Source organism: Misgurnus anguillicaudatus, chromosome 11 (genome assembly GCF_027580225.2).
Source record: "Misgurnus anguillicaudatus chromosome 11, ASM2758022v2, whole genome shotgun sequence".
NCBI classification, from domain to species: Eukaryota; Metazoa; Chordata; class Actinopteri; order Cypriniformes; family Cobitidae; genus Misgurnus; species Misgurnus anguillicaudatus.
The window spans coordinates 681,588-699,162 of record NC_073347.2 but is presented as its reverse complement, the minus strand read 5'-3'; the positions used below and the strand labels follow the sequence as shown (position 1 = coordinate 699,162).

Below are 17,575 nucleotides of genomic sequence, written 5' to 3'. Positions count from 1 at the left end.
GATATTCTGTCTGAGGATGGCGTCAGGCCAGACATAAGAAAGACCTCAGCAATTGTTAACATGGAACAGCCACAAAATAAAGAGGAATTGAGAAGATTCCTTGGAATGGTCACATATTTGGCAAAATTTATTCCACAACTTTCCACACGTTCAGCGCATCTTCAATGTCTCCTGGAGCAAAAGACTGAGTGGGTGTGGTCTCACGAGCAGGAGGCATGTTTTCAAGATCTGAAGCGCATCATAACAGAGGAGCCAGTACTCAGATATTATGACCCACACAAGAACATTAGGATCTCAGCAGATGCCTCCCAATATGGCCTCGGTGCTGTGTTGTTGCAGCAACATGATGAGAGATGGCAGCCAGTAGCCTATGCATCGCGAGCCTTGACAAGTGCAGAGTCTAACTATGCGCAAATAGAGAAAGAACTTTTGGCTAGCACATATGCCTGTGAAAGATTTCATCAGTATGTGTATGGTCAGTCGTTTGAAGTGGAAACAGACCATAAGCCTCTTGTGTCTATAATGCTTAAGCCCTTAAACGACTGCCCCATGAGAATCCAAAGAATGCTCATCAGACTTCAAAAATATGATGTCAAAATGATCTACACACCAGGAAAATTCATGTTCGCAGCGGATACTCTCTCCCGAGCTGTTGATAAGCATGAAAGTTCAAACAATGAGAATAGTACAGACATACAAGCGTATGTTGACATGATCATGACATCACTGCCAGTGTCTCAAGAGAGAACAGAGCAAATACGAAAAGCAACTGAGCTTGATGGAACACTGACACAACTCAAGGAGATCATACTTAAGGGCTGGCCTGAAAACAAAAGTGACTGTCCAATGCAAATTCAAGACTACTGGACATTCAAGGCTGAACTTACAGTAGTAAATGAAATAATTTTCAAAGGAAACAAATTTGTCATTCCCACATCAATGCGTAAACACATGTTAGAAAAAATTCATGAAGGACACCTTGGTGAGGAGAAATGTAAACGCAGAGCACGGGAGGTAATGTATTGGCCAAGGATGAACCATGACATCAGTCAGGCTACAGCCGCATGTGAAATATGTCTCACATACAGGTCCAAACAACAAGCAGAGCCACTCATGCCTCATCCAGTGCCGGATCGCCCATACCAAAAGGTTGGTGTAGACTTGTTTGACTGCAATGGTAAGAGCCATGTTGTAGTTACTGATTATTTCTCCAATTATCCAGAAGTAGCAACGCTGCAAATGACATCCAGTCAAGCCGTAATTGGTTTCCTTAAAACAGTGTTTGCAAGACATGGTGTCCCCTGCGAGGTGTTTTCTGACAATGGCCCTCAGGTCTCCAGTAGGGAGTTTATGACTTTCGCTGGAGAGTGGGGCTTTCAACACACCACATCGAGCCCAAACTACCCTAGGTCCAATGGACTAGCAGAAAGTTCAGTGAAAATTGTGAAGGCTCTCGTGAAAAAAAGTAGAGACGGAAAAACAGACTTTCACAAGAGTTTAATGATTTACAGGAGTGCTCCACTACAAAATGGCTTATCCCCAGCTCAGATGTTGATGGGTCGATGGATACATACCAATTTGCCAATTCATCAGGACCTATTAACACCTGCAGGTACAGACAAGATTAAAGTCACAAAACATATACATAAAAACAAGCAAAAAGGACATTACAACAAGAAAACAAAAGCTTTGCAAAAACTTAAACCTGGAGACAAAGTCCACATCCTAAATCATGCAACAGGCACCTGGACACAACAAGGTCATGTGGAAAGAGAAATAGTTTGACGCTCCTATGAGATTCAAACAGAGTGTGGTACAACACTCAGGAGGAACCGAGTGGACTGAAGACCACAAGTGACTATTGAAGAAACAGATTTACAACCAAATGACTTTGGGAGGTCTGATATTGCTACTGGTGAGCAAGTTCTTAACAGTTCTTTGGACAATACAGGCTCAGATCTAACAAAAGAGATCACTGTGTCTCCTGGGACTCGTAGGCCAAAACGTAATGTAAGGCCTCCTGAAAGGCTTATTGAAACTTGTTAAATGAAGAAAAAAAAAATTGTAAAAGTGTTCTGTTGTTGTAAGAATAATGCAGTTACTCTGTTATTGCTAAGAAAAGTTATTTACTTTTAAAAAGGAGAACATGTGATGTTATGTCTGATAACATGTTAGTAGTTCCCGTTTGTTTGTTTCCCGACCGGACGGTTAAAGAGGGAACACCAACAGGAAAGAGGCTGTACTCAAGTGTGCTAGAAGAGTTGTTGATGTTGTCTAATAAAAGCAGAGTTAATGCCGAAGCTCGTGTTTATTTAAAAAGAATAAACATAACAGTCATAACAAAGATATTTCAAACAATGTCATCTTTGCATTAAAAATTACATAATTGAGTGAATGACACTTAATGGCAGTTGTCATAAATGTGCATAAAATCTTTTTCATGTTCATGACATGTGTGATGTCATGATTATGAATGTGTCATGTCAGTCTTATGCACCCCCCTTCAAGTAGAGAGTTACCAAGAGTAAATCTTATAATAGTTCAATAATTTCAGTTTAGATCCACCAAATATAAATTGTTATAGGAAGTAACTTGCTTTTTTTAGATAATGCACACTTTTTGTCTTTAAAAAAATCTGTATTCATACCCATATTCTATGATAACTACAACTTGCTTAAAGGCAGGATAGGCAGGAATTATCTAAAAAAAACTTTTTTACAAATTTGTTTAAACTGTCTTTATATATCAATACATAAGTGGAATGTAAGTACTCTGAAAAAGAGAGTAGACAAATCGAGTGTCTGTAGACCTCTCACCACTGTTTTAAACACAGCTCATTTTTCCATTCACTCCACCCCCTCCCTTCTGGGTTTCTTCTTAAGCCACGCCCCCAAAACACATGAACAGGCGACACTGACAGCTTTGCTAGGTGAAGGATTTACCTCAGACAAGCGGAGAGGAAGGAGCGCGGTGCATGTAATAACATCATGTCACAATCACATGTAATAATACACCTAACTTTATCAGTAGGAATATAAACAGATAGGATGGCTTTTAGTACTTACTATTAACCCAGTGTTTTGCATGGAAGAGTTTCCGTGATGAAAGCATTGTTGACTCTGATGAGGACTACACTCCGCAGACAATACCGCTACCGCATCATCTACTCGAGGAAAAACCACGTGAGAGAGAGTGATATTCGCGCAAGCTAATCATTTGTTTCGTCCCGAATGGAAATAATTAACTGTGTTTAAAACAGTCGTGAGAGGTCTACAGACACTCGAGTTTTATACACTCTTTTTCAGAGTACTTACATTTTAATTATGTATTTGTATATAAAGACAGTTTAAACAAATTTGTAAAACAGTTTTTTAGATAATTCCTGCCTACCCTGCCTTTAATCACTTGTAACAGCATATTTTTAAAAGTATTAAAGTGTCTTCTAACATTTTAATTTCATTTAAATATAATAAAATCCACACTCTCATATAAGTGTTAAGGGTAAAATAAAATTTCTAAACTTACTGACTGTATTAGAAAAATAAACAATAATAGCATGAGCATAATAATTTGGAATGCAGTATTCAGAGGTGTCATGTAACGAAGTACAAATACTTAGTTACCTTACTTAAAGGTATAGCGGAAGATTTTCCAGAATTTTTTTAAAGAACCGCCCCTCCACTTTTCTTTTACATTTTACAAAAACACGTTGAGAACGCAAGCTTCAATGAATGGTTGAAACCGCAGCCCACCACACATATACACCTCAAAGTGCACATGTACAGAAAGCGAACCTAGGGACGAGCACGTACGACGGCCTTACGTCAACATATCATCAGAATGAATGACAACTGGGATGACCAATATTCTTGATGATCCACCCGAAAAAAATGAAATCTTCCGCTATACCTTTAAGTCGAAATTTTGGGGATCTATATTTTACTGGATTATTTTTCAGACGACTTTTTACTTCTACTCCTTACATTTTACGCAATTATTGAAGTACTTTATTTTAATCCAAATATGTGCATCATGACTTTACCATTATAATCCAACTATGCTGTATGTGTGTCAAGTGTTGTGCAGTATATGTATCAGGAGTTTAAAAAACATCTGTGTGTATTTAAGAGCCAGCTGTGTGTATTCATGTTTCATGTCAAAGGGCACAAAGGGTCTCAGAGTATAATGAATAGCCTAGAGTCAAATGGGACGGAGACACTGGTCTGAGGAATGTCATGTGGTTCTTCATATTACAATTCCTATATTGTTTTAAGCATGGAGGGGAACCTATATATTTACCAAGCCACGGCTCAGAGAGTCAGACTGATTTGGAGGATCCTCCCAGGACCACACTCTGGTTCTGGGGGGATTCACCAGGGCGGCCTCGGCTTCTTATTTGACCGGATAATAAAAGTCTATCTCTTAAAATCAAAACCTAAGACTGAAGAGTGTTTCATTTGAGGAAAAGGAAAACCACAACATTTGGTGCCGAAACCCGGGATAGAAAAAGGCTGGACAGTTGCACCACCTGAGCGAACCTGACGAGCAACACAAACAGCGTATGGCCATATACATAAGGTAAGCACTTTTTGCTTATTTATTAGGTTTGTGTTGTTTGCCAGAATTTGCTCCAAGTGGTGAGAAATTTAAGCTCTTCTAAATTTAAGAACCATATATGTGAACTGGGTTTTGATTTCAATGGTACAATCTAACTAAGGCATGCATGCATGAATCTGTATTAAATTACTTTGGCTTTGATGATCACAGTGAATTGAAACAGATTTTAAGTTAAGAGAATGCGCAAGAGTTTGTATGCAAGGTTGCATATGTCTACGTTTGTCGGGGAAGTGAATAACATAGAGGTGTAATTTGGTTTAATTTGAAGTTAAAAGTTTAAATCGTGTGGATTAACGATTGATTATTTGGTTAATGTAAAAAAGGACACACAAAAGTTTAAATCGTTATGTCGGGGAAGTGAATTAACGATTGTTTAATTATTTAATGTTTGTGTTTGAGTGTGTATGTATGCAGCATAATAAATAAATAAATAAAGGGTTGTACATAAATGCTGGGTTATTACTGAAAAATGGTTTGGTTAACAATTTGGTTTATAAATTATCAAGCAAACATTTGAAATTTAAGGTTTGATCAAAACAATTGACACCAGATGGGACATCAAAAAGAGCACAGAACCAGAGACCACAGCTGGCTTTCTCGATGGGCAATGCAATCAGGTGGCCACCTAAAGAGATGAGCAGTTTTGCTTGTTTAAAGATTGTATTGTTCACCTGAGATGGCTCGGGGTGGTCAACTCACAAATGCTCTTCTAAATTTAAGAATAAAAAGGGGAAATTAAAGATTATTAGATTAAATGATAAGAATAAAGGGTTTCATTTTCAAAAGGAATGTGTGCTAGGACAGATGATGGTTTATTGTGTGAATGAGTTTTATGTTGTCATTGAGTGGCTTTGATGAAGATTTAATGTTAAGTTGAGAAGACGCTAAGAAGTTTCGCGAAAGAGCAGTGAGGAACCTGAGTGTTACCGTGTCGGGGCAGACACGTTGGGGTTCGGAGAGAAGAGTACTCAAATCCTGTAGGTCAGGGGGTCTATGGGTTATTTGTCTTGTTGTTTTGGAACGCCCGGGCTGATGAAAGATATTGTTTTTGTTTTGTTTGTCATGTCGGATTGGTAAATTGTGTAAGTGGGTATTTTCCATGTCGACTGAAGTGTTATGGAAAGATGAACTTGGCCAGGTATTCTAGATAGAGTTGTTTTATTTTATTTGTGTGGGAATGTAATGTGTCTGTGATATAATGAGGCTGTGTGAGCATGTCTGAGATGGAAAGAGTGGGGGCTGAGTGAGTAGTGGGTGTGTCTTTCTCCTGTGGCTCTGCAGAGCCCACAGAGAGGTGTTGTGTTACAGGAGTGAATGATTGTTTAAAACTATAAAAAAGATGAAAAAGTTTGAAAGTATGTGAATATGAGTAAGAATATGAGTATGGATAAGAGACAGTTATAAATGCTGGGTATTAAAGATAAGATTTGAAGACATTGTGGTTCTGAGGTATTGTAGCCAAAAATATTAGTTATTACAGTGAAGTATACAGCTACTTCTAGAAATTAAATAATTCATTTAAATGATTGATTAAAATAAAAAATTGTGCTCAATAGGAAAAGATTGCTTGTCCAAAAAAGGACAGATGTTCGTGATGGTATTTGACAAAACATTACAAAATATTATAAAGGAAATTTTATTTTAAAGACACATTGGAAATCTAAGTAACTATTTGGAGAATATATAAATTGGACAAATAAAAACAATAAGTTTGTGAAGTGGTTAAATGAGAAATAATTATAAAATATAAGGTGTGTTATATTGCAAAGAAAAGATTATGGCAGTCACATTAATGGAAAAATAAGGATTAAGCAACTGTTGTGTGGAGAATTAGAAAATAGAATAATTGGATGTTCAAATGAGGAAACATTTGATGTGGCATTGTGTGAGGAGAAATACAACTAAATAAAAATATAAACTAATGAAAGATAAGAGGAGATAATTAACAGACAAAGAAATGCACAAAGGGAGAAAAAGAGAGAGAGAGAGAGAGAGAGAGAGAAAGGGAGGGGGTTCTAAATGGTCACCAGATTTGACCTGTAAAGGTCAACTCTCATTGCTCGAGGGAATTGTGGGATTAAGCAAAATCTAGCAGAAAGACAGAGGTGAAGCTTTGAAAGAGAAATAACAAATTAGAGAAAAAAGAGTAGAGACCAAGTTATTAAAGGTGGAAATAAAGAGAAAAACTAAAAAGGACAGAAAAAATATTAAAAGGTTAATGACACAGATAAATTATATAAAGATAAAAAAAGACTTAACAAAATGAAGAGGAGTCTTCATCTGATGATGGAAGGTGGTCACAAAATAAATTTTATTTTAAATTTGAAAGGCAATATTTTGCAATGGGTTAAGCTGACCTTGAAGGGCTGAAAGCTCTCGTCCTTTGACATTCAAGAAAGTGACCAAAAAGCTGGCAAGAAATAGACAATGAAAAAACTGTGTGCGACATCAAAGTGTTGAAGTCGCAAAGAGAGGAGCAACTCATAAACTGGACAAGGAAACATACTATTTGAATGGGACTATGATTGATCTCAAGCAGTGAAGGGGGCACTGCGCATATGTTCAGAGACAATTACAAGGATGAAAAACAAAAAAAGACTGAGTGGAGTCCAGAAGGAGACTCACAAAGACAATTATGTTCTTGGAGACAAGAGAAAAACTGGACACTGAACAATTTTTTCATCTTCATACAAGCTGTTGAGTGAAAGAGGGGAAGAGGAAACAGCCGTTCAATGTTTAGTAAAGACCTTGATACTATAGGGACACAGACAATCTTTATGAGAAAATCAGCTAGACAAATTTAAAGGCTGATCAAGAACTTATGTTGTTAGGTGTGACTACCTGTTCTGAAATCAAATCAGACTCCTATTAATCTGACAGGAAGAAATGCATAATGAAAATTGGGGGTTTTTGAATTTGGTATTCTACAGAGGAAGTTAGAACTCCAATGATGGTACTAAGCTAAAAACAAATATAAATGGCATAGAACAGCTATGGCAGAAAGGAAAATAAAATAGATAAAAGAAATGAATTGAAATAACACCATAGGATATTATAAAAGGTAAACAAGAAAAAGCTGTGAGAATAGAGAAAAGAAATAACAAATTATTGTAACAAACTTAGTATAGCAAGCAAATAAATCTAAATTGTATCTAGTCTACGATGTAAGAGCAATTAATGACAAGAAAAGATTGATGATCCAAAACCCACATACTTTGCTTACAAGTGTTTCTCCATTTGATAAACATTTTTACTGTGAATTATGATTTGCATAAGAAGTAAATCCTTGCATTTACGTATTTACTTATGAGGGAAAACATTATACATGTTTAGAATGGATGAACTACCATTCCAACATGCTGAAAGGTTAATTTGGTTGATTAATGCTAGAAGGTTGATCGAGTGATTGGTTGTCATTGAATAATAGGCTCACAGAAAAACAGTTGATTTTGCCAGCATGGGCAAACAGATGTGGAAGCTAAAAAGGGCCTCAGAGTGTCAGGAGATCTTTTTAGATTGTATAGAAGTGAAAAATCTCAGTCATAAATATTATTATCATAGATGTACATGGGGCAAATAAGTGGAATGAAAATAAATTATTTGATTTGTGAGAAAAATTGATGTGACGGATAAGAGTGAAGAAAAAGTTGACTATCATCTATAATCACAAAGGATGGTAAATAAAAAGGTATAGAAAAGGAATAATCATCAAGGCCATACTTAACAAAATGTGTGAAAATACTAATCGTAACAGAATTGATGTTTTACCTTGTATTAATGAGCATGTAAACTAACAAAAGTACACCTTTAACACTGCATGAAATGTTCGCCAGTCGACATATGCGTATTGTAAAAACATCTGGAATTAAGTGTTATATGAAGAAACTAATTGTCTATGTATTGAGTTATTTGTGTACAGGAAATAAAAGGAGGTGAGGAGGAGATGAGACAACAGGCCCCATCATGCGAGATGATCTTGCTTATCTGAGGGTCAATAGGTCGGAGGAGCCTAAACACGGCCACAGGGGGCTTAACGGGGGGAGACAGAAGGATGAGACCAGCCCCAGAAATGTCCAAGTGGAAGGAGCAGCCAATGCAGCAGAGCTCGTAGGAAGGAGAGAAGGAGAAAGAATGCCATGATATGAAAGAAGAAACATCAAAACCAAATCAAAGTAAAAGCAATTCAAGTATACCGACGATGGAGAGCAAAGTTTTGAGCACCGAGAGGAAGAAGTGAAAAAGAGAAATTGTCAAAAGAAATCGAATTGAAAATGAAGCTGATTACTTCAGAAGATTTGCATTGCTACAGTCAATTAAACTTCCTGGCGATGGACTTTTGCCTTAAACAAGGCCCAGTGAAAGATCTGCAATAATCTCAAAGGAACAGACTCTGAAAGAAAGACTGAAAACATAGAGACATTGAACAGAGAACATAAGGTGGAAATTTTATGGGAAACATCCCAAAGATAATAAATGATACAAATGGGGAATATTTACAGTTAAGGAAATATGTTTGCAAAGTTGCTTTTTATGCTTTGAACTAAACCAGATTTCAATAATGCAATAACATTTCAAGTCCACATAAATAGGGTGATAAATTCAACAAGAATTCTTATGGATAAGAGAAAAAGTTAAGGTCAACTTATCTTGATAATATTTAAGGTAATTTGGGAAAATCTGAGTTTAAAAATACATTTTGCAGGCCACAATTTGGAAATTTGTGTCAATGGTAGTAAACAACAAAACACAAAAAAAGGAAGGATAGATAGATATTTCAGAATGGTGCAGTAAACATTCTGAATGGTACAGTAAGATTACAATCAAGAAAATATAAGCCTTATGGAATTATAGACTTAAGAAAATTCAATAGGAAATGCTTTATAACAGGAACTTTGAATGAATCAAATATAAAAACTCTAGATATATTATGAAGACATCAAAGAGTCTAGCTTAAGGTGTAAAAGTGAGAAGAGAAATGATATTAGAAGAATATTATAATCAAATCAGAGCAACATATACAATGAAGGTATTTGAAGATCAAATATATCGATTGGAGAATTATTTTGGATTTGTAGAAAAAGAAAATGTTTGACCTCGTTATCATTAGGAGGAAGAGAAAAAGTACTTAAATATGATGGAGACAGGAAATCACTCCAAAAGAAGGGTATGTAGAATCCTTATAAAAGGATGACCAAAACAATTAATCATAAATTATATGTAGATTCTGTTGATCAACCAAATGGGTACCAAATTAGTTAAAGGGATGTGATTAAGCTAAATAAGGAATTTAATAAAGTTTTGTCAGAATAAAAATACAGAATAAATAAATTTTGTACAGTACTACAATGAAAAAGTAGATTAAGTTTACAAATAAGGCATTAATTTATCTTAGGATAACAACTAGATGCAGCCATTAGAAATACATGACAACATATACTGAATCAATTTTAATTAAAGGTTAGTGGGTAAATAAGGTGAAGGTATCTTTTTAAAAAACCAAACTAAGTTAAAATATCAATATGATGGAAAAGTAAATTTAAAATCAACAAGAATGTTATCAGGACTTACGTTACAAAACAGTATTGAATTACAACTGGTAGATAATATTAAGGTACCGACGAGGATAATGATGATAATGATGATGATTAAGAAAAGGAATAAGCTGTATTTGTATTGAAACAAATATTTCGTATTATGAATGATTTACTTTTTGTTTTTATTTTTAGTCATTTTTGTTTTATTTGCTTTTTGGGTTTTTTGCTTTTATTTTGGTTACTTTTACTTTATTTTATTATATTCTACATAATGGTGACCACATAATGGTGCAGAACCAATTGCGCACCAATTGTTTAGGACTTAAGTTCTTTTACTTTTACATTCAAGACAAAATGAGAATGGAAAGATGTTTGGTCTTATTGTCCATAGTTCGAAGTGCTGTGGCATAATTTGGTAATTGATAATATATGGTGGCTTTCTTTAGCCACAAAATAGTAATAATTGAGACACTGAATTATGAAACAGCACTCCGGATTAAAATAAATAAACAGGAAAACTGAGGCTAGGTAAGCCTCAGAGCGGGGATTATGAAGTAGTTTATTTTAATCCAAATATGTGCATCATGACTTTACCATTATAATCCAACTATGCTGTATGTGTGTCATGTGTTGTGCAGTATATGTATCAGGAGTTTAAAAAACATCTGTGGGTATTTAAGAGCCAGCTGTGTGTATTCATGTTTCATGTCAAAGGGCACAAAGGGTCTCAGAGTATAATGAATAGCCTAGAGTCAAATAGGTCATGGGATGGAGACACTGGTCTGAGGAATGTCATGTGGTTCTTCATATTACAATTCCTATATTGTTTTAAGCATGGAGGGGAAACTATATATTTACCAAGCCACGGCTCAGAGAGTCAGACTGATTTGGAGGATCCTCCCAGGACCACACTCTGGTTCTGGGGGGATTCACCAGGGCGGCCTCGGCTTCTTATTTGACCGGAAAATAAAAGTCTATCTCTTGAAATCAAAACCTAAGACTGAAGATTGTTTCATTTGAAGAAAAGGAAAACCACAACATTATCTGTACTTTCTACTCCTTACACTTTAAAAATCGCCTCGTTACTCCTATTTCATGTCCACTCACAAAGTCAGCAAATTGCTAAAAAAAGGGCTTATTCAATCTTGAATTTTAGGCCCCTGGATAAATGACCAATCCATCACAGTTATAAGTGTAGTGAACAGTGTACAAAAAGGATTCCAGACCCCTCCCTAATTGCTACATTTGGACCGAATTTTGGTGGGTTAACATAAAGTGTTCAGTTCGATCAGATAAGATAACTGACTAACATATTTTTATGGCTGACCTCTGTGCCAAAGTGGAGAAGGAGAGGACGTTTTGATGGGCACACACCATCTCTGTTTCTCATCCTTTCAAACCCCCCCTTTCACCATCTGAAGGCAGGCCGATCATAAAAATTCCCTTATACACACAGCAAAGCTTTACAAAGTATTGGCTAAACTAAAGGACAAATTTTTACATCCTTCCACCACCAAAATGGACTTAAAACCATCTTCTGTGGCCTTCCTCTGACATCAACAGCCAATCACGGCTCTGCATCAGGAAAGCGCCAAAATCCAAACTCCTCCTTATCTAAAGTTATAAAAGTACCTTTTTTTCCAGACATTCCTTGTTCTGAGTCTGCCGGCTACGTGCTAGAGACCGAAACAGGACACAACAAATACCTCAAAACTTTCCCACCGCTGAAAAGAGAGACATTAACAGATCATCGAAAAACCAACCAAGCTTGTGAATCTCTCTTTGAGATCTTACAGCTCCTCGTCCTAAGTTCGAAAACAGAGACTGAACCAGATCGACCACAAGTTCTGAGTCTCTGGCCTGTGCATCCAGAGACTGAGCAGATCACACCACGTTTTGAGCCTCACGTCTAGAAAGGCAACAACCTACGTCTGCAACAAGGTGAAGCTCAGAAGAGCAAACCTACACTTCAAGAGGCCTTTATCTGCGTGTTCCAGATTAGACCTTCTGCACCGACTACAGGATCGCATCTGCGTGTTCCAGATCGCTAGAATCCTCTCTCTGCTTTCCGGAGATCAGCATTTTCACAGCACTTCGTGTTCAAGGCTGTTGAACTGAACCTGACTCTTTCCCCATTGCAGCACGGAAAGCCTTACACGTGGCCGACGAGCCACCATCAGACAGCTCATTCGACCGCACAGAACGTAAATATAACAACCAAATCTTCCCTGAAACCATGGCATTGGTGTATTCTATCATTATCTGTTACCATATATGATTTTCAATATTGCATAACTGATTTATTTAATGTTTAACAGATAATTATTTAATTAAAATAAGGTTGTCAGCTTACCAGACACAAAAAAACTTTCTGCCATAAATTCAACTCAGTCACTTCAATTTTCTATTCTTTGCATTTAATCTTTTTCTATTATTTAGTACTTTAGCATTATTAAGTAGTGTTTTTATTCATTTTTGTTTATTTTTTGTCAATAAATTCCATTTTATTACCACTGTGTCTTCCTTGTGTTGATAATACAGTTAAAGGGTTCTACAAGCTGGTCCGAATCTCACAAAATCCTTCAGATAAATTAGATGATCAACTCCCTCTAATTTACATATTTTCTTATTTGTTAAATGATCTATTTAGATCATTCTTATTGTTAAAGTGAAATTCTTTAGCTGGTGCACAGTAGTAGAAGGGGGGGGGGTCATCTGACACACACACACACACACACAGGCACACACACTTGAGGTGAAACCTCTAGTGTCCTGTGTATGGCATACTAACCAACGGTTGTTGCCAGTGTAAAAATAACTAAAGTCATTTGTGCCTGTGTCAAAATCACTACATAAGATTATGATATCTATAATTTGATTGTGATGTTATTGATAAGTGGTCATGCTTATTCTATTTGCTTAGGTATTTAACCTTCTCTGATCTCAGGCCAAGGCCAGACTACTTCCATCGCTGTTTCCCTGACGGTCAAATGAATGCAAAGATGATGTGCACTGGAGAGCCAGACCTGGTGTCTGAAGGACGCAAGAGTTTTCCCAGCAGCCATTCCTCTTGTAAGTGTCAGTATGTTTACTACCATCACATTAGTAATACCCTTGCTTATAATAAAGCAAATTTAGCTGCTCATGCTATCGTGTATTATGTTATCCTATCTGTTGCTTTTCACTGCTTCTATTAATGTAAAGCTGCTTTGAAACAATTACCAATTGTGAAAAGCGCTATATAAATAAAATTGAATTGAATTGAATTGAACTGAACTACCTTGTTAGTTGTTATATGTCTTTTTGTGTTGGTCTATGATCAAATACATTTTTATATAGCACTTTTCCAAACAAATTAATACAGTTCAAAGTGCTTTACAGGTTTGGAAAAGAAAACCAAGTACATAACAATGAAAAATACATAGAACACACAAACACATAAAATATGATGGCTTCGATAATTAAAAATGTATGTGCAGATTCTTTCATACAATGACAGCAATGCTTGATGTGTTATATGCCAAGTTGTTTCAATTGAAAAATAATCCTTTAACTCATTCACCGCCAGCCTTTTTGAGAAAAGTTGCCCACCTGCATTTTTGGGATTTTAACAATATTTTCACAAAATTCCTTGCAGGAAAAATTATTTTCTATAAATATATAAACATACAAATTATATCAAATTAAAGAACACACCCTCTGCTTTCAAACAAACAATAAACAAACAAACAAACAAAATGGGGAAAAAACTTTCATTATATATTTACTTTTTCTACTTAATTTAACCACTGAAATATGGATATTAGTCTTCAAAAATACAACATTTTGACCAAAAAGCTTAAAAAATTTCGTTTTTGTAAATGAATTTATGTTAGAGATCAGACTCAGAATGACTATCAAACATAAAGGCAGTTAAAATAAATCATTAAAAAATTTTTAACTTCCGTTTCTGATGCATTTGGTTTGGCGCCATCTGGTGGATAAAAGCGGTATTACACTTTTACTTTGAAATTTGTCCAGAAAGGCATATTTATTAGTTAAATATGAACGCATAAATGACGAGATAACTCGTCAATGGCGGTGAATGAGTTAAAATGTAAAAAAATTAAAAAATTACATTTCCTTTAAAACCTTTCCTAAAAGGTTTAAGCCCTGAATCCCCGCCACTTAACTGCAAACTACATAGACTATAAACCTAACAATAAACTTGAATACAAATAACATAAAATGAACTTGACTTGGCTACAACACTGGACTTAATACTCAAAGGCAGAATGACAAAAGACTTCTCACAGGTACAAAGCAAAACAAACAAGCACAGAACAACAAACACAAGGGCCGTTTCTCAATACCAAGTACGGCAAGTTCGGACTTGCATCCTTCGTAGTTCAACCTTGCAAGTTCAGACTCGGAAGAACGAACTCCTGAGGACGGGAGGACGCGAGTCCGGTTATATTGCAAATGGAACAGCAGAGTACTTGAGGTCGTCATTCAGTCTAACCAATACATGCAGTCCTGGCTATTCTTATTTTAATGTATTTTTAACTAAATATATCAAATGCAAAAACTTTAATATGTGGTTAAGGCAACATGTGAATATGCTGATTAGCTTTAATGTATTTATTACAAAATGAAGTATGATACAGTATTGTTCAAAAAAATAGCAGTACAATGTGACTAACCAGAATAATCAAGGTTTTTAGTATATTTTTTATTGCTACGTGGCAAACAAGTTACCAGTAGGTTCAGTAGATTCTCAGAAAACAAACAAGACCCAGCATTCATGATATGCACGCTCTTAAGGCTGTGCAATTGGGCAATTAGTTAAAAGGGGTGTGTTCAAAAAAATTGCAGTGTCTACCTTTGACTGTACAAACTCAAAACCATTTTGTACAAAAAAAAAATTTCTGGGATTTAGCAATCCTGTGAATCACTAAACTAATATTTAGTTGTATGACCACAGTTTTTTAAAACTGCTTGACATCTGTGTGGCATGGAGTCAACCAACTTGTGGCACCTCTCAGCTGTTATTCCACTCCATGATTCTTTAACAACATTCCACAATTCATTCACATTTCTTGGTTTTGCTTCAGAAACAGCATTTTTGATATCACCCCACAAGTTCTCAATTGGATTAAGGTCTGGAGATTGGGCTGGCCACTCCATAACATTAATTTTGTTGGTTTGGAACCAAGACTTTGCCCATTTACTAGTGTGTTTTGGGTCATTGTCTTGTTGAAACAACCATTTCAAGGGCATGTCCTCTTCAGCATAGGGCAACATGACCTCTTCAAGTATTTTAACATATGCAAACTGATCCATGATCCCTGGTATGCGATAAATAGGCCCAACACCATAGTAGGAGAAACATGCCCATATCATGATGCTTGCACCTCCATGCTTCACTGTCTTCACTGTGTATTGTGGCTTGAATTCAGAGTTTGGGGGTCGTCTCACAAACTGCCTGTGACCCTTGGACCCAAAAAGAACAATTTTACTCTCATCAGTCCACAAAATGTTCCTCCATTTCTCTTTAGGCCAGTTGATGTGTTCTTTGGCAAATTGTAACCTCTTCTGCACATGCCTTTTTTTAACAGAGGGACTTTGCGGGGGATTCTTGAAAATAGATTAGCTTCACACAGACGTCTTCTAACTGTCACAGTACTTACAGGTAACTCCAGACTGTCTTTGATCATCCTGGAGGTGATCATTGGCTGAGCCTTTGCCATTCTGGTTATTCTTCTATCCATTTTGATGGTTGTCTTCCGTTTTCTTCCACGTCTCTCTGGTTTTGCTCTCCATTTTAAGGCATTGGAGATCATTTTAGCTGAACAGCCTATCATTTTTTGCACCTCTTTATAGGTTTTCCCTTCTCCAATCAACTTTTTAATCAAAGTACGCTGTTCTTCTGAACAATGTCTTGAACGACCCATTTTCCTCAGTTTTCAAATGCATGTTCAACAAGTGTTGGCTTCATCCTTAAATAGGGGCCACCTGATTCACACCGGTTTCTTCGCAAAATTGATGACCTCAGTGATTGAATGCAACACTGCTATTTTTTTAACACACCCCTTTCAACTAATTCAACTAATTGCCCATATGCACAGCCTTAAGAGTGTGCATATCATGAATGTTGGGTCTCATTTGTTTTCTGAGAATCTACTGAACCTACTGGTAACTTGTTTGCCACGTAGCAATAAAAAAATATACTAAAAACCTTGATTATTCTGGTTAGTCACATTGTACTGCTATTATTTTGAACAATACTGTATAAAACACATGTATTTATTTATTTTAATAAACAATTTATTTTAATACTACTAAATGATTGTACAACATGAAATAAACACACAAAAAAATTGCGTTTTGGGCAAAGGTATTATAGTTGAGCTTTAAAACAGATGGGCACTCTGGCTTGGCTAAGGGAGAGGTTAAATATGTCTGTGAAGACATCCTTCAGCTGTTCTGTACATTTCTTCAACACACAACCTGGGATGTGATCTCGACCAGCCGCCTTTCTAGGGTTGATTTTGAGAAGACCCTCTTTACACTGTCTGACGTCAGTTGGAGTGCCTGGTTGATGGGGGGCAGCACTTGCATTTGTGCTAATTTGTCATCTGTGATCTCAAACCTGGGAAAAAAGGTGGTAGGATTGTCTAGAGAAGTGGTTTGTTTTAGTTTTTATGTTTTTCTATGTGGATATAACCAGTTATATGTATCACTTATTGTACCATTGTGTGTGTAGGAAAATTACCAGCATGCATTGCAGTTTGTTCAAAAAGTACATGTTGAAGGTCTACATGTCGAGGGTAGGGACAAAAGACCTACAGCCCCAGGAATGTTACCACTGTGTATTTCTATATGATATAACCCATATGTTTCTTCATGTTACAAACCCTTGGGAATAGAAGCATATGCTAAGGTCAATGTAAAGGTCATGGATTGCGTGCAAAGATAGGCTTAAATACTGTGGTACAGGGAAAAGGTTTTCAGTTGGTCTTGGAGTTTTGTCCTAGGTTTTTGTTCAGGATGGCTCACCAGGACTGCTCGGCTTTTATTCTGTCTATTTAATAAAAAAGTCTATCTTTTGAAAATGAAACCTATGGCTTGAGTATTTTATTCTTAAAGAACCAAAAAAGAATACCACAACAATTGGCGATGAGGATGGGATTGGAAAAAAGCACAACAATTGGCAACCCAGGTGGGACATGAAAAAGAGCACAGAACCAGAGACCACAGCTGGCTTCTCGATGGGCAATACAATCAGTTGGCCACCTAAAAAAGAGGTAAGCATTTTGCTTATTCAAAGATTGTATTGTTCACCTGAGATGGCTCGTGGTGGTAAGATGAATCACAACTGCTCTTCCAAATTTAAGAATAAAAAGGGCAAATTAAAGATTATTAGACTAAATGATAAGAATAAA

The 17,575-nt window shown here is 36.3% G+C and overlaps 1 protein-coding gene across 3 annotated transcripts in view; it reads left to right on the top strand.

The window, feature by feature from the left end:
• The window catches only part of plpp4 (phospholipid phosphatase 4), a 225,294-nt gene that overhangs the window by 151,472 nt on the left and 56,247 nt on the right, over positions 1-17,575 (top strand). For 2 of the 3 annotated variants that reach the window (XM_073872786.1, XM_055170570.2), the window contains exon 5: positions 13,075-13,223. In XM_073872786.1, the coding sequence (XP_073728887.1) occupies positions 13,075-13,223 (149 nt within the window). The remainder of the gene's footprint in view (positions 1-13,074; positions 13,224-17,575) is intronic. The other variant, XM_055170571.2, reaches the window with a different exon arrangement.